This window comes from Populus nigra, chromosome 6, assembly GCF_951802175.1.
Source record: "Populus nigra chromosome 6, ddPopNigr1.1, whole genome shotgun sequence".
In the NCBI taxonomy this organism is placed as follows: domain Eukaryota; kingdom Viridiplantae; phylum Streptophyta; class Magnoliopsida; order Malpighiales; family Salicaceae; genus Populus; species Populus nigra.
Window position 1 is genome coordinate 20612066 of NC_084857.1, and position 27921 is coordinate 20639986.

The following is a 27921-nucleotide window of genomic DNA, read 5'->3' on the forward strand; positions in this document are numbered from 1 at the left end:
AAAAAGACAAGGAACAGAGAAAATATATATATATATATATATATATATATATATATATATATATATATATATATATATATTTCTGAATCTTCTATCCTCTTAAACAGTAAGTAAACGCTATGTAAATCGGATTGAAATCATGATTTATGAAGGATTTCACTGCGCACGCAGAAGAAGGAAGATTTATGAAGGATTTCACTGCACTGTGTGTGTGTTTTTCGTTGATGGTACTGTGCTGGAGAGGATTTGTGACTCGATCCCATGTCTTGTTCCTGTTGTTTACACGCTTTCACTCAGCCCCAGGCACCACTAATACAGTACTGTTTGATTTGCAATGTCCCATTCAAAGCAGTAAAATAGCTTTAAGAGGCAATACGCAAGGAGAAGAAGTGCCCTCCTTCTTTGGAAGCCTTCTCCTCCTTTCCTCGATGTTTCATTCTAGCTGATGTCACTGAAGATCGATGACATGAAGAATCATGAGTCTCTCTAGCATGGTTTCTTGAAGATAACGACATAATTTCTTTTTCTCTTCTTTTTTGCGTGTCTTATACTGTAAATGCACAGCTTGAGCGTTTTATTTTATTTATTTATTTAATATGTAGATATAAATTTGGATGATGATCTATTTTAAATCGAATTATAACATGAATGTATGGTATAAAGAGAAGCAAAGGAATGGTTGCTTGGTGATGAAAGTATCTTTTGAAGTGTGCTTGCGGTTGTTTTTTATTTTTAAATATATTAAAATTATGTTTTTATTTTTATTTTTTAATAATTATTTTTGACATCAATATATTAAAATAATTTGAAAACATTAAAAAAATATTAATTTAAAAAAAATATTTAAATTTTAAAAAAAACATTTTTAAATATAAAAACAAAGTTTTCAAATGTAATTTTTGCCATGTTTAGGGATCCAGGATGCCCAAAGCCAATAGGAAAATAACACGCCATCCCTGTTCCTCCACAGAGGTCCACACGCTTTCGCAACCTGTGCCTAGGGCTTCTAGGTATGTTCAAACAAGGGAGCAAGTCAGAATTATTGTGTTGGTTATGCTGACTGCATTTACATGGACGCTCTTCACACGTCTTATTAGTAGGCACCCACCACCACATCCCAAGATACAATTTCGTCTTTTTTTGAGCTCATCTTCATGTGGTTAGATATTCTTAATTAAAATATATTAAAAAATTATTTTTAAAAAAAATTATTTTTATTATAAAAGCATCAAAACAATCCAAGAACATAAAAAAATTAAAAAAAATCAAAATTCTTCAAAATCTTAGCTCAATAATAAAGTATCAAACATCAATTTAATGTTATTAAACCTGAATTTTTGGGTTAATTTCAGACCTGACTAAATATACGTGACGTGACTTGATTGATTAAATGAAAATTATTTTGATTTTTTTAATAAAATTAAAATAATATTATTTAGATTAATTTATTTCTTTAAAGTACAAAATCCACTTTAATAACGTTGGGCTATCTCTAGGAAATTAGGAGGAGGGAGAGTGGGCATGCAACATTATTGAGTATTAGTTAATTAGTTGTTGGAAAATCATGGGTTATTTCGTGTCATGAAAACTTCGAGGATCCTTCCTTAGTCGTCTGAAACGAGTGATATTTGCGACGAGTTTTTTCTTAGTGATTATCTTTCATTACCAGAAAGTCAAGTAGTCAACGAGTTCTTTCACTCAATTCTTATTTGACAACAAATGAAATCGGTTCGGATGATGGTTGCTTGCCAAAGAAACACCCACTACTTTGACTAATTAAATAGAATGGTGTTATTTCCACTGCAATACCTTTTTTTATTATTATTATTATGACTAATATATCCATATTAAAATTCTCTATATTCCTTTAAAAATATAACAACAATAATAATAAAAGATTATTATAAAAAAAAATCCTATTTTTGAAGGATTTTATTTTAAATTTGTTTGATTCAAACTTCATTGCCGTTCGAATAAAAAAAAATTAAACATGAAATAATATTCAGGTTATAGGAAACTCTTTGGTATTATTGTTAAATCTGACACATTGAGTCAACCTTAAAACCTCTTTACCTGATTTTTTATGTAGTCTGGGTTTCAAATTAAATTGTGTAGGAGTTGTCTAAATATGACACAGTCAACTTGGTGAGTTCAAATGAAATTTTTTTTTAATATTAAAATGAGAACGTAATGAATTTATCTGAGCTTCACAACTTAACTCACCAAACCTACAACCCTGGTCATTGACTTTATTAGATTTAATAACTCTGTTTTAGTTTATATTTTATGAGGTTATCACAGTCTTAAATAAACATTTTAGTATTTAGTTAGTGTTTGATTTTTTAAGTATCTATTTTAAAATCAATCAAATATTAAAAAATAAAATTATATATAAAAAAAAAGACTGCTAGCAATGTTCATTCAAACAGTGTAAGCAAGTGATTTAAATTCAACTATTTTAATATTTTTAGTAATAGTACATATTTTCTTAAATAACAGGATATAACTTTGAAATAGAAAGTGTTATATACAATTACTATATTTTTTAGTTCCTAATATGTACCTTCATCAATGAAGTCACTAAATCATAAAGACAATACTAAATTATTAGTAATTGTTGGAGGAGATGTCTAAATTAAAAGTAAAAAAAAAAAGAGAGAGAAAAATCAATCATCATCTAATTTTATAATAATTATAAAATTCTAATTAATTTATTAGAGAATATTAGGTAAAAGACTGATTATGCTAAGTGAAAGATGAAAATCACTTTAAAACATCTTATGAAAATCACTTTAAAACATCTTACTTAGAGATAAGTTGCTTCATGTTTGTATTTTTATGATAAAATATACTCATGATGCTTATATACTAAGTTTTTGTTTAAATGTATACATACATTTACGGTAAAGAACTAGCAAAACTTAAGATAATGATTTTGGATCTAGGCCAATCCTTATATTTGGAATAAGAGTGTTGAATTTGTGAGGATGGTGATCGATAAATAATCTTTTGACTTATGTTTTTTGGTTATGTCCGGAATACTACTATAGGACTTGTTAATTTGTTTTTTATTTGATTTGATTTTTTATGTTTAAACATATTAGAGGGTGCTTTAGGCTTTAAAATATGTCCAATAAGGGTTTTTGGATGTTTTCAAGGTGTTTTTAAACAAAAACAAGTTGAAAATAGATTTTAATCATCAAAATACCCGGACACTGATTTTTCTAGCATTGAAAATGATTGAAAACAATAGAAATGAATGACTCCTTGTCTCCCAAGCCGAAGATGCGTTGTCCGCTCTTAAAAAACAACCTGGTGCCTGGGCCTAACATGCTACACTCATTTCTAACTAGGCTTTTCCTTGTATACAAGGCACGTAGGGCTGACTTGTTAAGTCCAACATCACATCATCTCTTCTTCATATTTTTTTTTAAATTAATTTTTAATGAATATTCTCTCAAATATTTTTTTAAATCATTTAGTTAACTTTTTTTATATTAATTAAGTTTTTGGATTGTTTTCATAATTTTTTAATACTTTAAAGGATCGTTTTAATTTATCTATGAATTTTTCTCATCTCAATTTTTAGATAGATAAGTTGATTTGCACGAAAAAGAAATCATATATACTTGGAGAGAAGAATTACCTAGATGATAAATAAAATAAAATATATAAAATTAAAAGAACAACCAAGATAAAAAGTTACACATGAATCTATCTTTTTTTTTTCTATTAAAAAATATCAGCTTTTTGCTTATGTTTTTAATCAACGTTGACGACTCTTAATTAAAAACATCATTTTTCCATTCCTAATTAAAATATATATATATATATATATATATATATGATACCGAAAAATGCATTCAAAATGTCTTTTTCGTTTGTGTTGAGAATTACCTTGAAATCTTTCACGCGAGTATACTAACAAGTGAAAGAATTAAAATACATCAATTAACAAAAAAAAACAAAAAAACAAATCTGCAAAGGAATTTACTGTACATTAAGACACAAAGCTATAAAATTATATAGTTCACTCCCTATCATTTTTAAATATATAAATAATTTATTAAATTACAATTTTTTTTTAATTTCACCCCCTACTATTTTCTAATCTATAAATAATCTATAAAATTATAAATATTTTTTAATTTTACACCATATCATTTTTTAATTTATATGTCACACATGTGCTAGCATTGCAGCATCAAGATCAAGGACTTACCATCTAATTATTTAGTTCAAGGTCACTAGAAGACCCAGTGGACTAGTCATACAGAAATAAATAATTATATAAAAATATAATAAAAATGAGAGAAAATATTTTTTTTTCTTGTTGCATACATCAAAATCCTTACAAAAATTACATTTTCTTTATAAAAATGAGCGAAAAATGTTTTTAGCATTGTTTTAGAAAAGTTTTGTGTTTTTTTTTGTATTTTTTTTGAATTTACAATAAGTTTGTAAAATTTCTTAAAGATTTGACCAATATTTCAATAATCTAAAATTTTTAATTCCTAAAAATTAAGGGTCAATATTTTGGCATAAATGTTGGACATATTAGTAAACTGGTATTTAAGTACTAATTGTTGACTAGAGAATTCTCAGAATTATTTTGGATATTCACTAATTTTAATTATGAGTATTGTTTTTTATCACAATACATGAGTTGTAAAAAAAACTTTTACCTTTCAGGATAAATGAACTTTATCAGGGCACCTGCATGGATTATTTATATAAGAATTTAATTGGACATACAAGCTTATAATAAATTCAAAATGCCATATTTATTCAAGAACGTAAATCTTTATTTTGAGTCATAGATGGACCACTAATTAGGAACCCATCAATACCTTTAAACCACATCCAGGTCACACAATATAGTTTACCTTAGGTAAGGTGTGCTAGGGTTTCTAATACCTCCCTAGTCACAATCAATCAATTACCATGAAATTTCAGATAAGACCAGTCCACCTAGATGTTCTAAAGACACTGAACCAAACAACTAGGTGACGACTCCTTGATCTCAACGCCACGTACACACATGTGACACTATAAATAATCTATTAAATTACTTTTTTTTTTCAATTTTGCCCCTATAATTGTTTATTTTTCAAATTTGGTCTTTATTTTTTAATTGCTATTTGTTTTGTTGGAAATTATTTTTTAATTTTTTTTACAAATTCCATCCTCCTTAAGTTTTTTCTATCAAATTTTATCTCCATTGTTTTTGTTTCTTTTTTTCTTCTTATGCAAAGTTTTTTATTAGTATTTTTTTTTTCATGATTTTATCCTTTAAAATTAAATTTGTTGAAAGATAAGCTTCTTAATTGAACATGGATCCAGGATTTCACAAGTTACAGGTTTTAGATATTAGATCAGGTTTAGAAGGTTCGTTCGAGTTTGCTTGATTTTTTTTTAGCTGGTTTTTTATATCTTTTTATCCTTTTTTTGTTTTGTTTTGTTTTTTTTTTGTGGTTTGAATTTATTGGGTTGGCCCTCTATATATTTTTTAATTTCACCCCTTATCATTTTTTATTCTATAAATAATCTATCAAATTAAAAATATTTTTCAATTTCACCCTCTATGATTTTTTTTCTTTCAAATTTGATCCTTATTTTTTTAATTGTTATTTAATTTTTTCAGAATTTTTTTTCAAATTTCATCCATTTTAGTTTTTTTCTCTCAAATTTTATCCTCATTCTTTTTTGTTTTACAATTGTTTTATTAATATTTTCAATGATTTCATTGTTCAAAATAAAATTGGTTGATACTTAAATTTCTTGATTGAAATCGAGTCTAGAATTTAACGAATTGCAAGTTTTAGAAATCAAATCAGGTTTAGAAGGTTCACTTGAGTTTGCTTGATTTTTTTCTTTTTTTAAAGCTAATGTTTTCTTTTTCTTCTTTAGAGTTTTACTTTGCTAGTTTTTTGTGATTTATCTTCTATTAGATTAACATTAAGTTGTTTGATAATATGAATAAGCTTGGGTCTATTCTTTTTACTTTTTTTCTTTATTGTTTTTTTTACCGGTTTATCTATTGATGTTGCTTTCTTTTTTCATATTACTTAAATTACCACTTGAACCAATAAATCGATATATGGATGTTTTACCCAAGCATTTTTTACCCAAATATTTTTTTTACATGGATAACAAATCTAGTGTTTTAGAAAACCTTAATTGTTTATCAAGAGACAATAGCTTTTTCAATTAAAAGGCATCATTGTTTCACTATCCTGTTGCCATTCTTAGAGCAATCCGTTCCGGCAAAATCCCGGAATAAGGTAGAAATGCAGTTCGTTCCTATTCTATTCCTGGACATCTGAGATGAGGAAACTCCTAGCGCTGCTACCTTGATACTTCTTATTCAAATATCTTTTTTGATATAAAAAAAAATGTTATAATTTTGTCAAAAATATATAAAAAAAATGCATTAAAAAAAGGGATTTTGATAGAAGATGTGCAGCTTTTTTCAAGTATTTAAATTAATGTTTTTTTGTTATGAATATATATTTTGATTACCATAAAATAAAATAAAAACTCTATTTTTGTAACGACCGCATGGCATCGCATGTTCTGTAGTAAAGTGTAGTTAACTGGGAATGAAAAATAGAAAGGCAACAACAATTCCCTTGCTGGAGAAATCTCCAGGTCTTGTCTAAAGGCCCAATTCAAATGGCTTCAAATTTCAATACTGCTTTACCTCTGGCAGGTCCAAGAATCACCACTTATGCTTCAGCCTGCCACAGTTTCTAGCATTAATAATTTGGGCTACAAAGGGAAACTTTCAAATAGAGACATGCTGCTTCAAGAGATGATTGTTTTCATCATTGTTTAAAACTGGATCGGCTGTACGAGTTAACTTGAGATATAACTGGTCTAAAATCTAGATTAAATGTATTTGTTTTGTCTTTTAAATACCTAAAACACATATTTAAGCTCGAGAAATCTTTTAATTCCAAGTTGATTTCAGATTTTAAGATAGTTTTTTGTATTTTAAAAAGGTATAGATTGATTTAACAAGGTTCCTAAGATATTTCTTAGGAGTTTTAGGTAAAAAAAAAAGGTTTTTAGATATATAAAAATAAACTCTTATTTTTTTAATCACACCAATGGCTAGATTCTGGGATTTTCAGACAACATGTCGGTTTTTTTTATGCCAAGCAATTAGGGTAAATAACACGTTGTCTATCTCATTAAACTTAAAAAAATTAAAGGTCCATGCGTATGTCTTTTCTTGATTGGGCCAAACGCTAGGCCTAGCTTACTTGGAAGCACCTTACCTCATTGATTCTTCTTTTTTTCCATTTTTTTTTATATTAATGGCTTTTTTATGCTTTTTAATTTATATTTTAATTAATATTCCTTCTCTATGATTTGTTTTTTGGGTTTTTAGCCTTTGTTGAATAACAATTATTTTTAATTATATTAAGTGTGTTTAATTTTTGCATGGATTAAATATTTATTCTTTATATATTTTTAATATATGCAACCTCATAATACTTTTTTCCTTTCATTTTATTCAATAATTTTTGTGTGTGTCAATTTCTATTACAAATTTATTTTTATAAATAAATTTATTAAACACAACCACATAAATGACATGTGTTACAATGTTAAATATCCTGATATACAATGGTGTCTTGATTTTTCCAATTATGTTTTTATTTAGTATTAATTACTCTTTTTTTCATTTATTTACACAAATGGTTCATGATTTATTTAATTGGATGTGTACATAAGTTTTTTTATTTACATTTATGATTTTTTAATATGAAAAAACACATTGAAAAATTTTATGTTTTCAAGTTTTTTTTTTATCATGTATTAATATTTTCAATTTAATAGTTATTCTTATGAGTTTTTTTCCCCCTTAACTCTTTTATAAAATTTTTATTATTTTTAATTTTACTCTTCAATCCAAGTTGATAATGTATTACTATTTTTTTTATCCTCATTGATCTGTTTTATATATATATTTCTTGTAATACTATAACTCAAGTTAATGAATTTTTCTCATTTTAAAACGCTTTACCGACATTAAATATTTTAATGAAAAACTAATTCAAAGACTAACCCAGTTCTATCACTATTTCTATAGCTTTTTGTCAAACAAAAATTACCAGCAACTGTTCAGGTGTGCTTTTCCATCAATCAATTCATAACAATTAGTTACAAAAACAAAGAACAAAAAAATTAATGCAGAGAATAACACTGCGAGCATCTTGAAAAATTGACAGTAAGCAGATTGGCATTATTACATCATTGTGCAGTTAAATTAGTAGTGTTATTACAAGGGCATTTGACCTGCAAGCCTGTGAAATATTAAATATATTACACATTCTAGCTTATCATTGTCTCTACCATATTTTTGAAAGCAGGGCCGGGATACTCGGCTCAAGATCCGGGTCGCAGATCAGCAGGTTAATCCAGGCTCGGGTTAGCAGATCAGCCTAACAGCCAGGACAGGTCTCGGAACTAATGTTCTATGCTCTAGTGATACAAAGTTACAAATAATGCAATAATCACATTGTTAATGCACCAGGCCAATCAGCACAGGGATTGAATAACTCCAGCAATAAAACTTGCTTATGATGCCTTGGTCACCCTGCTGAATGTAAGTCAACTGGCTCAACAACTCGAGATCTTCGCCTCTTCTTACCTTCAGGTGTGCACCTTGTGTTACCATTCTTCCCAAGCTTCGGACCTCCTTTTCTTATTGGTGATTTAACTCTCTTTTTTGACAGTTGAAATTGTCTTCCTTCCTGTTCTTTTTTATGACCGAGGAGCCGGACATGGAAAGGATTGACGGCCGTGTAACAGAATGACTCGGTATTAGCTTGACTCCTATCAAAATCAACTTCTCCATTGTTGACCTGAAATTGGAGAAATTATGGTAATTCTCTTTGCATTTGAAAGCAAAGCATATCTATTTTACTCCAAATGACTCTCCAATATTACTGATTGTATCCAACACACAAACTTCATACGTAATAACAGAAATTTACAGTGTCATTAAGAAAAATGATTTAGAGCTACTAGCCTACACTTCGCAAGTTTGAGGCCTGAGAGCAGTTGCTTTAGATTTTTAAGGGTAGGCCATTTATTTTAGAAGCTGTTCTACTTTAAGGTACTCAGTATGCTTCCTAGATTGAAATAGTGAAAGAGAACTACCAGCTGAAGAAGTGCGGAGAAGGTTCGAGCCACATCATGTTTTTCCTGGCCCTTCACAACATCTGTAAAGGCCATGACATATTTTTTACTGTCTGTTTCAAGAGAGAGTTTGTTAACAATCCTTTCACCATAGGCATGAATGTCAAATGGCGGATGCGAGTCCTATTAGAAACAAAATTCACCTTCAATTCAAAACCAGTAAAAAGATTTGAGTAACTAAAGAGCAGCAAAAAAAATTGAGGTGAAAGTTACTTGTTCTTCCAAGTTTTGCTCAATTTTCAGTTTCCATGATGAAACCCGAGCAGCCAGTTCAGTTTGCTTCTCAGTTTCAGCTATATTGGCGAGCAGAGCATCCTACATATGAAAGGTGGGTAAGCCACAACATACTCTGGCAAAAATTGGGCAACAGATTATATCTGAGAGAAAACAATCAATTCCAAAATTTTAGGGACCAGGTTGATCTCGTAATTCTACTCCTAGAATCTCTAAAATCATTGCTTTCAAAAACTACGCTTGCATTTCCTGAGAATTTTAAACTTAAAGAGAAACCAGCAAAGTGCACAAATCTACATTGATGAAAGCTAAGTTTCGGAAATTGACACAAGTACATGCAGAGGATTGAGTATGTGTAAAAGACCTGCAAAGAGAGCAGAACTTATTCATCTTGCTTTTCAAGACAAAAATCAGGAATTTGTGGAAGGAATACATATGATAAAACAAACTTTACAGACTACTTTCTAAAAAGAGTGCATGTTCCACAAATATTTGGTGGCAAGTCACGGAAGAATTTTGGACAGGTAGAAAAGTCAATTACTTTACCCAGCAAAGAAATTTCACCCAAGTTGCCTGAAACAAATACACGAATATGTGTGCATGTACTATTGCCATGAACTAGGTTAGATTTAGTCAAAAAGTGATAGAAATGCAAGCTTACAAGGTGAGAGCGACAAAGATCTTCCAGGCTTGCTTGAGATCTTTGATCTCCATGTCCAAAATCTGTATAGGTGTCAAAGTGAGTCCCGCCATCATCATGCTGTGTAAATCAGTCAGTAAGCAACCTAATAATTCCTTCTATACTATTGCAAATACAAACTAGAACAAAAACACAAGCCTGCCAACCTTTTCATGTAGAGGGGGGGGTGAATCTTCATTCATGCATTCTGAAATCTCTTCGTCAGGCTGCCTGAAATCAGGGATCCCAGTGTCATATGCATTGTCTTCATTGTCATTCCCAGAGTTACCATACGTATCAGGAATATTATGTCCTTCATTAGTAAGAGATTGCCTCAGCTGCAATTGTAACATCAGGTATGATATGAAAATCACAAGAAATTAACATCAAGACATCAACAGAAAAACCAATACCTTTTCATATAATGTAGGAGATTGTGTGTTCCCATGTTTTCCAATTTTGTTTTGCCGTGCTTCCCATATTTTGGCAAGATCTGGACTAATAGTACCATGCATCCTTGCAAGTGGAAACAGAGCAGTTATAGAGGTCTTCTCAGCAGATTTTAGCCCAATCCTTCTGAAATCTTTTACTGCTTGTTAAGGGAAATCCAATATGAGTGTGAAGCAGGCATTTAACATACTACAGGGAAAACAGAGGGGAAAAAAAAACAGACACAAATTCTTCAACCACCTTTCTTAAAAGTTTTCACTTTTAAATTCCCAGGTTCATGGGGGTTCAAAGGCTTCCAGGGATCATCATTGTCATCTGAATCTTCTGCATTCTCAGGATCTGAATATCTATCTTCCATATCAAATCCAGGATTCTCGTCAAAATTATCATGGACAGGAGGGTCAGGCCTGATCTTACAATCATTAACTCCAAAACTGCAACCAGCAACAGGGGATGGCATGGGATTGGCATCCCGATTCTTTCCAAGAGAAGGCTTGTTAGCAGTTCCTCCATAACACCTTGTTGGGGACTGAAAGGTCTTACGTATTGAGCTGCCCCTGTAAGGACCATTTTGTGCCCTTCCAGTATTATCTGCTTTCAAAAAATCATTTATGGCTAGGGCATCACATGGGTCTAAGAGAATAAAATCTTGGTAAAGATCATTGGTGGCTAACTGCAACCATGTAGGGAAAAAAAACAAGTGATTTAGATTGGGTCGGAAGCATAAAGCTCAGTATACTATAAAGTGGAAGTACATGTAATACCAGATATGACTCTAATTCCCCACCATCACCACTGGTATCTAAGCAATCGCCTTCAAGAACAACAAGATTTGCTGGTGGTTTCACAAAGTGATAGAAAGAAGCATCTTTGCTGGTTGAAGCATCTAAGCAATTCCTTGCTTCAACTGAAGCATAATGAATTTTTTTTAGCCATGAGTTACATCGTAACTGCATCAAATAGAGGGCAGAGTTAAGCATACCTGGGACATCATCTGAGACCCAAAATTGATCATTTTCTTCATCAGAAACTGCACGGGAACCACTTTGTTCGGTCTGGACAGATGTGCCCTCTGATTGCTCCTGCTGCCTGTTTCAAAAATTTATAAAACCAATTTAAAAATCATTTCCACGGGATGGTACCACAGATCGTTTGGACTTCAAAACTACTCATTATAAGCCTTAAATGGCTTTCCTGTGAGAATATAATTTTTTATTTGTGGTGTCTCTTTATTCTTCCAGACGTCGACCTTGTTTGTATTCCCTAGTTGCATTTTAGTGGGTTGGTCTGATGTGAGAAGTTATGAGAAAGAGTATAGTGAAGAACTTTTAATTTTTGAATTTCTAATAATCCATGTTCCGCAACAATTAATACTTTTCCTGAAAAAACAAGCAGGGTTTTGTACTTGACTGTTCCAAATCTATTTATAAAACTCATAATCAATGAGTTAAACTGCCTATTGACAACTAACAGAATCCACAGTACAGCCTAGAAATTTTTTATCAAAATATAGCAACATATAACTGCACTTAAATATCCCAGCTCGACTAAAAGGAGACAATTGAATACATTTCTTGTCCTCTCTCAACCAGTAGCCATATTCTCTATCTCTAATTCAAGCAGTGGAAAAAATCTCAAAAAGGACAATTGAATGTCACAACTATGCGTATCATCATACACAAATTCTCAAGATTCTTAAAACTTATAAGAGCAATCAATCATCGCAAAACACTTGCTTATCCTGATAAATGTAAGTTTGAACAAAACCACCACACTTTCCATTTGAACTGTATTTAAATTTAAACCAAATGACAATCACCTTATCTATCAAATAAACCCAGAAACAAAGTAATTTACAGACATAAATTCTTAAAAGAAATACATTTCGCATTGAAAAGGAACTTGGTAAGAGATCAAAACCCAACAAAATAGGTAAAAAAAAGAGAGTACCTTTTCTGAGATAGGAAGTCCAAAGCATGCAAAACCAAGTTGTATAAATACTCAACCTTCCTGCTATAAACTTGAACTGAACCTTGAAGCAATAAAGCAGCTACATTTTTCCACAAAAACAAAAACCCATTAAAATCCCTCAACAACAGAACCATAAAACCACAATTGATTCAAATAAAGCCCAAATCTTTGAACAATAAAGCAACTACATTCTTCAAAAAAAGCAAAAAAAAAAAAAACTACAAAAAAAATTAATTTCAATATAACCCTAACCTTCAGCGAAATTGACGTTACTATCCTCTTCGTTTCCAGCAATTTCACCAGAACAAATCTTTAACAAATAATCTTCAAGCTTTTTTGAAAGATCGACTTCCCAATTAGCCTCTAAATCACGCTCTGCTTGTACTGTGTGGTACTTGCTTGCTTCTTCTTTGTTGTTATTAATCATTTTTTTGAATAATACTTGAACATTTCATTTGGGGGGCTTTCTAGGAAACCCAGGAGTTGGGAAATTTGTGGGTGTTTGGTTGCCTGGAAAATTAGAGAGAGAGCGTGTGAGATTTGGCCATTTGAGAGTTCAAAATTTTCGATGACTTTTTTTCCCGCTGCTCTTTGTTTCTGGTTTTTTTTTTTCTTTTTATTTTGAGTTGTCTTTATTGAAGATTCGGATATTGGGCTGGTTCGATTATTATTTATTTACTAGCCAATTTCGATTCCATTTTCAATTGAACCGGCCCCCTTTAGTGTTACCAAGTTAGGGTTTATGAAATCTTCTACACTTATGATCACCATTGTTAAGCCTAACCTGACTTGTTGGCTTGCTATCAACCTTGATTCTGGAATATTTCAAAATATAATAATAGTTATTTTTAAAATATTTTTTATTAAGAAAATATATTAAAAATATATTTTTTATTTTTTAAAATTTATTTTTAAAATTACCACATCAAAATAATCTGAAAATATAACAAAATTAATTTCAAACAAAATAAATAAATTTTAGTTGATCTTTAATAAGACCGCAGTCCTAAATGGGAGCTTCAAATTACACTAGATAAAAGTAGTTTCTTTGGTCGGAACTAATTAATATGATAGGTCAATTCATAATTCGATCGAATTTTTTAAAACTCGATTGAACTTGTTTTATTTATTTATTTTAAAATGATATTATTTTTATTTTTTATTAAAAAAACTTGAAATAATATTGTTTTGAATTTATTGAAATTAACATGGAGTATCATAGGCCTTCTGAGATTTAATAATATTTTTTTGTAATTGCTTGCTGCTTATTTACAAAGCTCAAATTATTAAACAAAGAAAAAAGTATGGCAATTAAGGTGTTATTACAATTTTAGAAATTATGATAAAATATTTTATGTTAAAAATGATATAAACACTTTAGAAAAGGTGAAAAAGTTGATGCTCTTTTACATGTTTTTTTTTTAATGTTTTTGATATCTATGTATTAATTAAAATTATTTAAAAATATAACAAAAATCAAATGAAAAATTTAATGAATTTTTTTTAAAATTTAAACGCATTTTAAAAAGTATTTTCCAAGACAGTCCAAATATATTATCGAACATAGTTACTAAAACCTTACAATAAGACGAACCATGAGAAAATTGGATTAAAGTAAAAACAAAGCACAAAATTAAAATAAAATAAAATAAAGCACTATAATATTGCACGTTATTTTACAAGGCAAGAAAACTACTTTGTTTATTATTATTATCAGGCAAATTCTCATGAATGTGAAGCAAATTTCCTACATACTATTGAGAATTGCATCAACTTCTTTCGACATCGACCAAGTATGGGGAGCCAGGCACCTAGCTATAAACCAATAATTAGACGGAGATGGAGTTTCTGAAGTAAAATTTCCTCTGATATTATGGCTGCCCCATGCCAATTACAAACTTGAGAAGCAAAATGATTTTGATGTTTTTCATTATTTTTCAGAATAAACAAGAAGTAAAGGCAACGTATACATATACTGTCGAGTTGAATGCAGTTATTTGAAGGACCAAATCATAGCGAGAGTCTGTTGATTTTCTCATTCTACGCACTGATCATGCCAGCAGTGTAAGGCACGCCAGTTTGTGGAATCCATTCATCACCCTGAATGAATTTTGCAGCAGTGTAACCATCAGCTGCCTCTGGTGTAAGCTTTTTGATGCCAGCCCATTTTACTCTGTTGGTCTCCACTGCACCTTGTCCCTTGTTGTTGTACTCGGAATAGAATAGTGTATTCAGGCCAAAACTACCCAACCATGGCAACCAACCTTCAGGAGCAATCAAATCATCAATATGAGATTGCATAACAATAGTCCTGGACAGCTCCCTCCATGGCCGCCCAAGATAGGCCTTGTTCTGCAACCTGACAGGAAAGTATTGAGGGTCTGCTGTGATCGTGCAGTTTTGGATGACGAAGCCAGTGGGCTCACGCGTCTCGTTCCTTCCTTGAGCTGTGACGATGCACTGTTGGTTGTCCAGCGGCTTCCTGACGACCAGTTTGCAGTTTTGGAAAACAGCAATAGCATCGCCAAAGATGAAGTCAATTGTGCCTGTGATGGTGCAGTCACGGTAGAATTGGCGCTTGGTGTGGGCATAGAGGGTGTCTTGGTAACCATCTATTTGGCAATTGTAGAAGACAGACATGTCAGCTTGGACTCGGAGTGCCACGGCTTGGTGTCCAATTGCTCCGGCAGAGTTCTCAAATCCAATGTCCTTGGCCATGAAGTGATCTCCAGATATTGCTGTATGGTTACAAATGACAAAGCATTATTAGAGAATAAACTTCCAGACATTAAAGCTACTCTATGTATTTAATGAGCTTTGTTGTCCTTTCTATGACGGCTCTCGAGGCAAGGGTAGCAATACTTACAAACTGTTGCGGTCTTGAATGTTTGGACTCCATTAGCATAGTTGAGATTTCCGGTGATCTTGGTCTTTGTAGGGCCATCACCAATCATCAGAACATGGGTATGGCTCCTTGCGAGGCTCACTTGCTCCTTGTAAACTCCTTCCTTGATGTATATCACAAAGGTTTCGTTTTTTTTCTTGGGGATTTTCTCGATGGCCTCGGCAATTGTTTTATATTGACCGCTTCCATCCTGAGCCACAATCGCATCGGCCTTGATTGTTGCAGGAGTCTCTTTGAGGAGTAGCATCCTTTTTCCACCATTGACCCACGAAGGAAATTCATCATCAGCTTCTAGGAGCCTGCGGCTCGTCAGTCCCGGAATGTTCAAATCCTTGAGGATGGAAGTGACGCCATCAACCATGGCTAGGCCATTGCTGGTGAACTGACTAGAAGCCATCAAAAGCTCCTTCATTTTCTCCCCAGCTGAACCTGTTGTGTTCTCAAACCCGTCCAAACATGTCCGTTGATACGTGATGGTAGCGCTGAGCCAGACTTTAAGGTTATTTACATACTCGTCGAACTGGCTAGCCTGGAATGATTCTATAAGATCAAAAGAATGCTCGAGTTCAGCAATAGCATCGTCCATCAATTCACGGCAATTATCAAGAGCCTGGCTAGCCATCGGATCCTTGGCCAATTCTTTCAATGTGGTGGATCTATTGATGGCATTTTTGAGAGCTTCAATGGTAACCTTGAAACCAGCCTGGACAAGCTTCGAAGGATCGGTTGTGTTTCCCGCAGCTTTTGAGAGGCTTTCTTCACAAGTTTCTCTATAATCTGTGGGTTGGCAAATAGCTTTGATAGATTTAGATGTTGTCGATATCTGCCCCTTAGGAGAGCTTTCTTGCTTCGAATCTCCAGGGCTGCCACCGATTCCAACAGCCACGGCAACCACCATGGCTACCAGGATTATAGATGACACGCCAATAATAGCAAACTTCTTCTTTCCGGCGTTGGAACCATCATTACTAATTGCCATCTTCTTCAATGAAGTTATTAATGTCCTGAGCACAAAACTAAGACACTGAATATTATGGATCCAAGGTACGCCTATATATATATATACACACATATACCTATATTTCACTGCTGCTATCTACCATAAAAACAGAGGTTTCAGTGCCTCTTAGGCCCTAAAAAATGTGAGATACCCCTGTAGACGAGGAGGGGCGAGGGAGGGAAGGCAAAAATAGGGATGTTCAAAATCCTGTTGCCTTGGGAAACGTGAGGTGTGAGAGGCACCCGCCAAAAATGAGGCAAAACTATTTTGTTAATACAAATTAACGGGTGGCTAATCTCTTCCTCTCCTTCATTCTTCACCATAATTATTAAAGTATCGACCCGATTCAAGGTAAAACTTGCACCTTTGTTAACAGTAACATGGTTTTTAATTTAATGTTGTTATGATTAAAATGGAAGAAATTTTGGAGGTACATGTAATTGTAATGGTATGTATTTAGGGCATGTTTATTTTTGTGGTTTAAAATTAAAAAAAAATTAAATGTTTTTTATTTTTTTTTACTTCAAATTAATTTTTTTGTGTTTTCATATCTTTTTATTGTACTGATATCAAAATTAATTTTTTAAAAAAATTATATATTTTTTAATATATTTCCAAATAAAAAATATTTTGAAAAACAACCGCTATCATATTCTAAAAAACTACTTTTTTAATATGAAAAAAAGCAAGACAGAAATGACCTAAAAAAATATTTTCACTGTAGACATTGTTATTCCTTCAACAATGTGTATTTTTCCCATTTTGATAATCGAAATTTTTTTTTTGTTATTTCATCATGTTGGTATCATTATATGTATTGAATTTATTTTTTATGCTACCGTATTCGCAAAGTGTCTACAAATATCCTATCATTAAATTAATATTACATAATTAAGTTTTAGGTTATAATTAAAATGAAATTTCAACAAGGATCAAATTTAACAAAAAAAAAATAATACCTTTTTATTTTCACTTTTAAAGAGGTATAAAAACTTCAATTTCATCCATGTTAGTTTAAAATTTTAGTTTCTGATCCTAAACTTCAGTTTTTTTTTCATGTTTCACTTTCTTGATGGTAAAAAAAAAGAGAGAAAGTTGCAAAAATAAATTGAGAGGAGATGAAAAAATGTTCAAATAGCCACAACTATAACAAAAAAGATTTTAGTGTTAATAAGTTCATTTTAAAAATAGAAGTTCAATTAAAGTGGTTTCCTTCTAACATACCACATACCGTAAAAGATAAATTAGGCTCCTTAAATGATTTTATGATTTAGTTTGATTATCGGATTTTAAATTAATTATATAGTATTTAAGGATAAAAAACATGTGTTTGTTAAAATTTCTAGAATGTGTTTGATGTATTTTGAGATAAAAATATGTTGAAATTTAAATTTTTATGATCTAAAAACTCGATCAAATATTAAATTTTTGATAACTTTAATGATGGAAAATGAACTAACGACAAACATATTATCTCTCTAAATTAACAACATACTGTTAATTCTAATTATACAAAGCTTTAGCAGAAAATATGTTATCTATTATTTTTTTTAAAAAAATATAACAAAATGAAGCTTAGGCTGGCTTTCTTCGCTTAGATGCACTCGGGTTTTTCCTTCTAGGTCAAGTGATTAGGCTTGACTTCTCTCTCTTTTTTTAATTTAATTTTTTAAAATTTATTTTTGATTACTACCCTCTCTCTCATTTTTTTAATTGTTAGGTTTAACTTTTTTATAAAATTGATGTTTTTAATTGTTTATTTAACTTCATAATACTTAAAGAAATTATTATAATTTATCTTTAAATTATTTTTTAATTAAATTTTAGATTAATCATTTATATTTACATCATGTATTTATAGAAATGAAAACCATAAATAGTTAGTGACTACGTACTTTGAACCTTCAAGATAAATAAATAAAACCTATAAAATAAAAGGAACTACCAATGCAAAATACACGTACATTACATTTATTTTTTTATGATTTATTTATTTATTTTTAAATTAGTTTTATTAATCATATATACATATATACACACACACACACATGTTCTTTTCATTCTTCAAATAAAATTTTTTATAATGTTAAAAAACATATCTATAACGTAGACGTTTTCTTCTCTTGTGTGAAAAATAACTTGAAATACTACCCTCCTCATGCTACACAATGACTAGTACACTACTGTATAGGAGGAGTACATTGACTTGCCAATACACACACACACACACACACACACACACACACACACACACACACACACACACACACACACACCCATTACAAGTAATCTGGGGTTATTAAAAAAAGGGTTTTATATAAAAACTTTATTTTAAAATTTTATTATTAGAGTTTTATTTTCAAGTAATCTGGTGAAATTCAAAGTTAAACAACTTTTTTTATACTAATTGTAGGTTTAAAATAATGAGAGAGAGAAAAAAGTCATAACAAGTAATTATTGGGTTATTATAGGAATTTCTAAATTAAAAGTGTTTATATTTGCGGTTCAGATAACTTTTTAAAGTGTTTTTCGCTTGAAAAATATATTAAATTGATGTTTTTAGGTGCTTTTTAATTATTTTAATGTATTGATATAAAAAATAAAAAAATCATTTTATTATATTTTCAATTGAAAAACATTCTTGCAAAAACACTCTACACCGCATTACAAAACACATAATAATAGGAAAAATAAAATTATCAAGTACAATATTTGATTTCCTAAACTAAAAAGAAAAAAGATAAAGAAAAATATTTTTAAAAACTAAATAAAAATAAAAATAACTAAATTTTTTTTTAAAATTCCTTTTGTATCAGTCTCTCTTGCCGGAAACAATTCGTTCTTGAGTTCAAATTACTCTTGCATCGACATCGTAGATGTCCAATTAAAAGTTATTAGCCCTTTACATTCTTAACTTTTTTGTTAGAAATATTATACCCGCAATCAACAAAACTAATCTTAGTTTTACAAACTATGTGTAGCAACTCTTGTAGTAATATTCTCAAACTCGAATTCAACTACAAACCTAGCATACACCTTCTTTTATATCATTACCAATAAGATGTGTGATGATTTCTCTACTAAAAGAAATTTTGGATATCTGCTTCACAACTTCTATTTAAAGTTCAAGAATATCAACTTTAATCTCATTAATTTCAAAATTCTTCACAAACATGCGAGACATATCTTTCACTATATATTTCATAAAAAATCACTTTTAAAATAATATCTAATTTTGTGTTATTTTCATTAATGATTACATTATTAAGATCTAAATCTATATTCTAGTTATTATTTTTTTAGATTAACGTGGGTGTCCGGGCCAGCTTGCGCGCACCTTGACTAATCTCACGGGCCCTGAAGTTAACGACCATGTAAGCTTCCAGTGGCCATCATATGAGCAACCATAAGGTTCGAACATGAGACCATAGAGAGAGCAAACCCCTTAATCCTAAGTTCTTACCACTGAACCACCACCTAGATGGTTATATATTCTAGTTATTTTTTTTAAAGTTTAACGTGGCTGTCCGGGCCAGCTTGCGCGCACTTCGACTAATCCCACGGGCTTTAAAGTTAACGACCATGTAAACCTCCAGTGACCATCATATAAGCAACCACAAAGCTCGAACCTGAGACCACAGAGGGAGCAAACCTCTTGGTCCCAAGCTCTTACCACTAGACCACCATCTAAATAGTTATATTCTAGTTATTTTAATAATGGTGATGGTCATAGCATTACTATACCTTCTCTATTCATTGCAAGTTGGTTATTCGTTAACACAAGTTTAGCTTATAATGTATTTGGAAGCCCTCGTCCAAATAAATATTTTACAGAGAGCCGACAATGAATTTTCATAATAACTGGCCATTTGATGAATTTAGTAAATCTTTTAGGTTAGGAGAGGGCCAATGATTATAAATCAAACCTATCCAATTTTTACAGTGCAATGGCTTGCTGTTCACGGACTTGTACCTACTGTCATTACAAATCTTCTTCATTCTCATTAGTTTCAATATAATTCTTTTAATGCTGAAATCTCTTGGAGATCCCAAACATAAGAGTGTCTTCTCTTCTCATACCTATAAAACAAGTTTTTAAAATTAGTTATGAATATGATTGTGATCACTCTCTTCACAATCCTTTATTTTTCTCCTTTTCATCTCTAGTAATCGAGATCAAGCATACCATTATGATAAACACCAAAACTGCGAGATAAAATTCACATAAACATTGATGCAGTTCGTATCAGAATAAATAAAGAACTCATTGTATCGTTACATTATTGCGATGAAATTTCGTCCAAGTCTTCTCATATTTCCCACACAATTTATAGTTATTGCTCTTTGTTTTCCTTTATTTGTTTTTTAAAGCTTAGCTCTCCGTAATTCTAACTTGGCAATGGTACCCAAGTGAACTTCATCAGGGCCATCTGCAATTCTCAATGTTCTTGAAGTTGCCCAAAGATGGGCCAAAACTGTGTCTGATGATACGCCAGCCGCACCATGAACTTGCATTGCCGTGTCAAGAACCATGAGTGCCGTATTTGGAGCTGCTACCTGCTCCACATTATGTCAAACCAATTTACTCAATTTATGTTATGGATGTTTTGATGTAAAGTGAACAATACCATGATGCACATCAAATTGAAGAGCGATAATTACCTTGGCCATAGCAATGGTACCACGGGCTTTTTTGTTTCCAAGCCGATCAAGCTGATCAGCTGCCTCAAGAACCAATAGTCTGGTCTTCTCGAGCTCTATTCGACACTGCATGAAACAGTAAATTACACGTTAGATTTTTAGGCAGAACAGCTAGATGAATAGTTCTGATGAAGAGGAACGTAAAAGGCATGCGGCATAAGCCATGGACAAATTTCTAACACAGTAACCAAGGTCTATTTTTTAATTCAATACTGCAAGCGACGAATGGTGGTCCCTTTCTTTAGATTGAACGACCGGTTTCTCAATTTCTTCAAGTGACTAAGAATATATTGTTTTCCTTGCAAAAAATGATATCTGACAAAAAAAGTATATGAAAAAAATTACCTTTGCAACATCTGAACGAAAAGAACCATGCTCTGCAATTAATTTTCCAAATGCTTTTCTGCTGAGAGCTCTTTGAACCATCATCTGCATGCCACGCTCAGAAGCACCTATCAATCTCATGCAGTGGTGCAATCTTCCAGGGCCCAGTCTACCCTGCAAGAAATTCAGGACTTACTATTACTGACATAGCAAAACCTCGGTGTCTGCAATGTGTTCACACACTGTTTTCTGCACAGATCTTGTCCTCACAAAGAGGTCTACACAAGCATGTCTCATTGTTTGTGTCTACTATGGAACTGGTAGAAAAACTAAAAAGTAGGTAAAACTTTTGAATCCTGAGCTTATGTCTGTGAAAGCTGACTATTCAAAGTTTAAATCATAAGCACAAGGCGCCTTGCAAATTGATCGAACCTTTACAATTAAGCCAAATCAGAAAATCAACCAGGACAAAATTCATGTAATCCATTCAGCTACTCCAGAGCGTGCACCAACTTTACCTGTGCAATCTCAAATCCACGCCCTTCTCCCAGTAGAATGTTCTTTGCAGGAACACGTACATTGTCGAATACAACTTCAGCATGGCCATGAGGCGCATCGTCGAAGCCAAAGACCATGAGTGGCCTTTTTATGTGTACACCTGGAGTCTGAATGTCTACTAATATCATAGACTGCTGCTTGTGATTAGCAGCAGTGAAGTCTGTTTTTCCCTGCGCATAATTCCACACATTATTAAACAAAATGAACAACTAATTTAACTATCCCTGAACTTGATTATCAGAACTAACCATGACTATAAGAACTTTACACCTTGGATCCATTGCACCACTCGTCCACCATTTCCTACCATTAATGATGTATGAATCCCCTTCTCTGTTCAAGGAAAGCAAATTCAATTACAGTGATAGATAACTGAAGCTGAAACTCAAAATTATCTGCATACATCACATAAATATCACTCCTAATGATTAACCTTGCACCAAACTTTAAACTTTTGTGCCTATCTACTTTGATTTAAATGGGATCCCCTTTTCAATATATGCTACCTTTTAATGGAACACTCAATATTTGTTGCATCAGATGATGCAACTTGTGGTTCTGTCATTGCAAATCCAGAGCGGATCTTTCCCTGAAGCAATGGAAATAGCCATTCGAGTAGCTGTTCTTTATTACCATAGCGCAACAATACCTGAATAAAGAAGTATGGATGCTTAAAACAAGCATGCAGAATTACAGTAAATAATTAGTGCAACAAGCACACATCCAGTTGTTTATATCTTGAATAGAAGGGAAACAATGGAAACAAGAAGAGGAAGCTTTCTTGATAGTTATCCCTGAATGCAAGTCCTATTAATTATCTCACCAAATATATGTTTCTATTGGTTACTATTCTTTTGATTTGGTGCAGGTTTTAAAAGATTTTCAGATACACATTCTTTCACTTACTACTAACTTGATGAGATTGAAGCCATGCCACTCAAAATACTCCTAACTCTCTTCATATGTTTTTTTTAGTGTAGGAGAGAATATTTCAGAAGTCACAATTACTCATAGAAGCTGAGAATACATGCGTTCAAAGATGGAAGGCAAAAACATGCGGTAGTCCGTAGTCACATTAATAAATTGTTCCCAGACTCGATAAAATCTGAAACTAAAATTTACCTCCATATTTCCAGTGTCGGGTGCACCACAATTGAACACCTGCGGCGCCCAAACAGAACGACCCATGATCTCACAAAGGTACCCATATTCAAGGTTTGAGAGGCCCGCACCAAGGAACTGATCATGCTCACCATTAGAAACCATGCGACTACTTTCATCAAATAGTAATTTTTTAGCTCTTTCAGCACTATCAAACTGCAAAAAAAAGCACACAAGTTTGCAAGAATTTCATGATTCCTATCAGAGTCTCTTACACGAGTTAAAAACAGTAACAGGACTTCATAGAGAAACAAGGAGCTCAGAAAGGCAGAAGCAGAAATACAGGTATCCATAAGTTCCACAATCCTTCTTTCTTAGCCAGCTCCTTTAAACTCTCTTCCTCTGGGTGCACTGTCCATCGTGAAGAAGACTGAGCAAGTTTATAGAACTCATTTTCCATGGGGTAAATGTGATCTTCCATAAACTTGATTAACTTGTTTCTCAACTTTAGGACCTTTACACTAGGAACAAACCTCCCACTTTCATTCCCTCCACCAAATTGTTTCATGTAATCTCGAGCAACTGGATCTGGGTAGTTAAGAGAATAGCCACATAAACAACAGTCTTGAGTAAAGAACGAAAGAAATCAAAATGAAGGGAATGCTAATGTTGTGTCTGAAAACCCATGATGATATCAATTAAACTACCATGCGCATACCCTTAATCTACCCGGTGGTTAATCAATTATTGTGATGGATTAAGGTTGAATTATGCATCCCATAGAAGAATAATGTTCCTAAAAATAACTGTAATGTGTAACATAACAAAATCTCTGGACCAAAGAAGAAAAAAATTGAGTCTACCAGGAGGAGGGTGATTAGGAAGCACAGATTTTCTTGCAATGTACGCCCATGCAGAGTCTACAAGATCATTAGCTTGCTTTCCTGCATTTTGAGCACGCTCACCTCCCGAGGCATTGCCCTGCAATGTCACGAGGACAAAACACAATGTTAATTTATCGACCTTCCACTGATAGAGCTTTTACCACAAGCTTCACACTAAAATATCAAGTTTTATCTTTGAACACTACCATAAGCCAACGACTGTATATCCCTGCAAGGATTGCTGCCCCACGAAACATAGCCAAGGAAATATAGAACTTCCACACAGCAGCAGGCCATGGTTTTCCCTAAATTGCAACATTTTCAGATAAAAATCTATAAAATATCTATCTACCATGAGCATTTACAAAACAAGCAAAGAGCAAGCAGTGAGTAGCTTCATAGTTGCATGAGTGTAAAACATGCCAGAATCAACAGTAACAGGCATTCATTTCATTCATTGATACAGAAACATTCAAAACATACACGTCAATTTCTCCTACTTCTAAGCACTAAAAACTACAAAGTTTTTAAACATTTACCAGCTTTCTCTACAAGTCGCTAGATCTATTTCTTAAACATTTACCACACATCTTGTAGTTACCTTGATATCTTCCCAAAGGGAATAAATATCCAAAGAATATGTGTATATGACACTTTTAAATGAGAACTTCAAAATATATTGCAGGTCAACAGCCCTAGGAGACTGGAGACATGCTGAAAAGCCTGGAATCAATCCTGCCTAGGATTCATGACTTAAAAAGAAATAGAATTCACAGCTGTCTGTCAGTTTCCTTCAGTTTGCAATTGCAAGTAGTTAAAGTGCTTTCAGAAAGTCATAAGAAGAAATAACTGAGTTTTTGGCACAAAATGCATCATTTCCAAAATCTAATATATTCAGTTTAGTTGCATTAGCAACACGTACATTCATATTTGCTCAATAAAGTACACTCATATCAATCTGAACCAGCTACTAAATTCAATTTTCAAGAAACCCACGAAGAATACATGTCCATATAGTTTGATTTCCTTGCAAAGAATCACATTTGAACAATGCAGAAGGATAGCAATATTAAATAAGAGTTTCACAATGGGTTTTTACAGATGCAGAGCAGTATTCTGCCAGATATTCTGCTTGTGAAGGAATTCCTTCTGGAATTCTGGTAAGTTCAAAGCCTTTACCCACTTGTTGATTTTCATGGTTAATATCCACAATGTAAGCCTGCCAAGGACAATGAATACAATCAGCTTAAAAATGTTGCTTAAAAGCTAAAGAAAAAGTATTTATCCTCTATATTTTTTGTCGACCATACCCAGAGCATAAGAAAGGAAAGTCTCGCATCTGCACCATAAGGTAAAAAAAAAAAAAAAACAGGGGAAATACTCTTTCCATAAAAAAAAAAAAAGAAATTTGGGTCAATACCAAACAGCTGTACGCAACATCAGTCATCTGGTTTCCTAATGTGGATAATTCCCAGTCGAGAATACCAATTACTCGATCCTGCACATTAAGAGTCACTTTAGATTCCTGATACTATCTAAAATATTCATATTTCAAAAAGATTTATAGCAATGGAATTGCAAACACAATAGAATCATCTAAAGCACTAATCTCACAGCATTTCACATCTCTTTACCATGTTAAACTCCGGCCAAATAGTTTAATCAAACATTCAAGTACCTCACTGTCCTCACACAAAGATGAAATATATGCATTTAAATTTAAAAAAGAACTAAAAGCATTTACAACAACAGAACAGACCTCAATGGGATGAAATACAACATTATCAATGCGAAAGTCCCCATGAACTATTCCTTCTCCTGAGGAATCTTCACTAGGAATATGTTGCTGCAACCAACGAGCCAGCTCTAACATCTTTGGATTACTCGGATACCTACTATCACCAGTTGATGCAATGTATTGTTTGGTCCATCTCTCTACCTAAATAGGCACAAAAAAACAATAAAAAAAAAAACAATCATAAGAACCACCATTGTGTGGAAAGGCAATAGTAAAACTGCCCTTCAAACACCCTGTTCGCAATCAAAACACCGCTTTGACTCAATTTACGGTGCTGGGTGCTAGTATGTATAAACTATGAATTAAATATAGGCAAGCTTGCATATTGAAGGAAGATCCACCCACCTGTCTTTTACAATAGTTATCTCGCCGTCCATATTTTCCTAAACCAATAGCATCCACATCAACAGAATGTAAAGCAGCCAATACTTTGGCAGTTTCTCTATAAATTGCCTCCCTCCTCTCCGGCGCCAAACCCTGAATCAAAACACGATGAGCACAAATCTTCAAACCCTCAAAGCTCATATTCCACAACGCAATCGAAAGTGTATATATATAAAAATACCGGAAGCTTAGGATCCATGAAAATGCGTCCTTCCAAAAACTCCATGATGTAAAAATCAGTTCCAATCACACTCGCATCCATACAACAACAAAACACTTTGGGAACTGGAACTTCAGTATGTTCACCAAGCGCCCGAAGAACCTGTCACGAAACATAATAAAAAAATAAATAAATTACTCCACAGTTAAATTTTCCCTGTCATTTCATAGCAATCAAACAGTTCCTAAAATTTCATGTTTTCCTTCAATTTCTCAGAATCGCAGCAATAACTTTCCAATCAATCAAACCAAAACCTAAGTTTTTCTTAGCAACCAAACAGAAGTTACCTGATATTCTCTATCCACAGCATGGGCAGACTGAAGCAATTTACCAGGCGGTTTCTTCCTCAATACGTAGCGTTTTACGGAACCTCCATTTCCCACTTCCAATAAAAACGTCGGATTCGATTGTCCATGTCCAAACTAAAATACACACACAAAATCATAAGAAAAAAAAATTAAAAAAACGAGCGGTAAGAGTTTAGTAATAGTGCACTAACCTGTTTGACGGTGAAGGTTGAAGCTGCAGAGGAAGGGAAGCCAGGGACATGGACAGAGGCATAGCGGAATAAGGAGTCGTGATCGAATTGGTGAGCTGCTTGAACTTGCCCTAACAAATCATACGTACGATTCGCCATTTTTTTTTCTTGCAATTTGGAGAAGAAGATGAATGACGTCCGTGCGTCTGTATTTATTAACGGTTTTCTTCTTCGAAATGCACGCCATCTCTTTGTTTCGTTTTCTTTCCACGTGTTTTCCTTCCTAGCATACGGTGAGAAAACATTTTGGAACATATAGTAGAATTTGGGAAAAAACTCTTTTAGTACAGTATTTTAATTTCAGGAAAAAAAAAAAAGAAATAGAAAAGATTTTAATGTCACGTCAAAGCTTTGAGTGACATGCGGTATCATGGAAACAGTTCAATGAAACCAGCCCTTAAAGACCATTTTTTCTCTCTCTCTCATAGTATAAAACAAATATATAATAAAATAATACAATGCAAAAAAGTGGAGATGATATCTGCAATTCATTAATCTCAAATATCATACAAATATGATAAGCACAGTATTTAATAAGAAGAGAGAAAGAAAATGAAAGAAAAAAAAATCTTTAAATTACACCAAAATTTTGATAATGATGTTAATGGTGTCATTAATAATATTTTAATATGACAAATCCAATAACATTAATAAAATTTAAATAATCAATCTAAATATAAATGAGTGTTAATATCTTTGGATAGATTGTTTAGCTTACTTCATTTATTATTTATGATCTTCTTTGATGTTGTTGCATGTATTTAATTGAAATCTTATTAATGATATTTACGGTATCATCATCAAAATTTTGGTGTGTTCGAGAAGTTATTTTTATTTTTTATTTTTTTATTTTTTTCTCTCTCCTCTTTATAATTTATAAAAAAATAGGAGAGAGAAAGTTAAAAATATAATAAAAAGACCTCATAGTCATTGTGAAACTCCAATGATGATATTACTAATA

General features: G+C 32.4%; 3 protein-coding genes across 4 annotated transcripts; all 3 read right to left on the reverse strand.

Moving 5' to 3' along the window:
• Positions 1 to 8225: 8225 nt before the first annotated feature.
• Positions 8226 to 13173, reverse strand: LOC133696566 (condensin-2 complex subunit H2-like). Of its 2 annotated transcripts, XM_062118785.1 has the most exons (11): positions 12800 to 13173; positions 12527 to 12626; positions 11559 to 11665; positions 11341 to 11483; positions 10817 to 11249; positions 10540 to 10715; positions 10294 to 10464; positions 10109 to 10207; positions 9427 to 9528; positions 9175 to 9336; positions 8226 to 8876 (listed from the first exon to the last, which is right to left on the reverse strand). In XM_062118785.1, the coding sequence occupies exons 1-11, from the start codon at positions 12972 to 12974 to the stop codon at positions 8604 to 8606; spliced, it is 1941 nt and encodes a 646-aa protein (XP_061974769.1). In that variant the 5' UTR covers positions 12975 to 13173; the 3' UTR covers positions 8226 to 8603. The 2 variants fall into 2 exon arrangements, with proteins under 2 accessions (XP_061974769.1, XP_061974770.1); XM_062118786.1 differs by lacking the exon at positions 9175 to 9336.
• Positions 13174 to 14382: 1209 nt separating this feature from the next.
• LOC133696076 (putative pectinesterase/pectinesterase inhibitor 28) lies at positions 14383 to 16431 on the reverse strand. The gene is made up of 2 exons (XM_062118109.1): positions 15414 to 16431; positions 14383 to 15285 (listed from the first exon to the last, which is right to left on the reverse strand). The coding sequence occupies exons 1-2, from the start codon at positions 16429 to 16431 to the stop codon at positions 14588 to 14590; spliced, it is 1716 nt and encodes a 571-aa protein (XP_061974093.1). The 3' UTR covers positions 14383 to 14587.
• A 4240-nt stretch (positions 16432 to 20671) lies between these two features.
• Positions 20672 to 27204, reverse strand: LOC133695992 (probable acyl-CoA dehydrogenase IBR3). The gene is made up of 17 exons (XM_062117987.1): positions 26922 to 27204; positions 26710 to 26844; positions 26384 to 26524; positions 26164 to 26295; positions 25780 to 25959; positions 25441 to 25518; positions 25120 to 25239; positions 24227 to 24325; positions 24000 to 24117; positions 23480 to 23724; positions 23158 to 23352; positions 22542 to 22684; positions 22284 to 22368; positions 21996 to 22205; positions 21499 to 21651; positions 21115 to 21219; positions 20672 to 21009 (listed from the first exon to the last, which is right to left on the reverse strand). The coding sequence occupies exons 1-17, from the start codon at positions 27057 to 27059 to the stop codon at positions 20818 to 20820; spliced, it is 2469 nt and encodes an 822-aa protein (XP_061973971.1). The 5' UTR covers positions 27060 to 27204; the 3' UTR covers positions 20672 to 20817.
• Between the last annotated feature and the right edge of the window lie 717 nt (positions 27205 to 27921).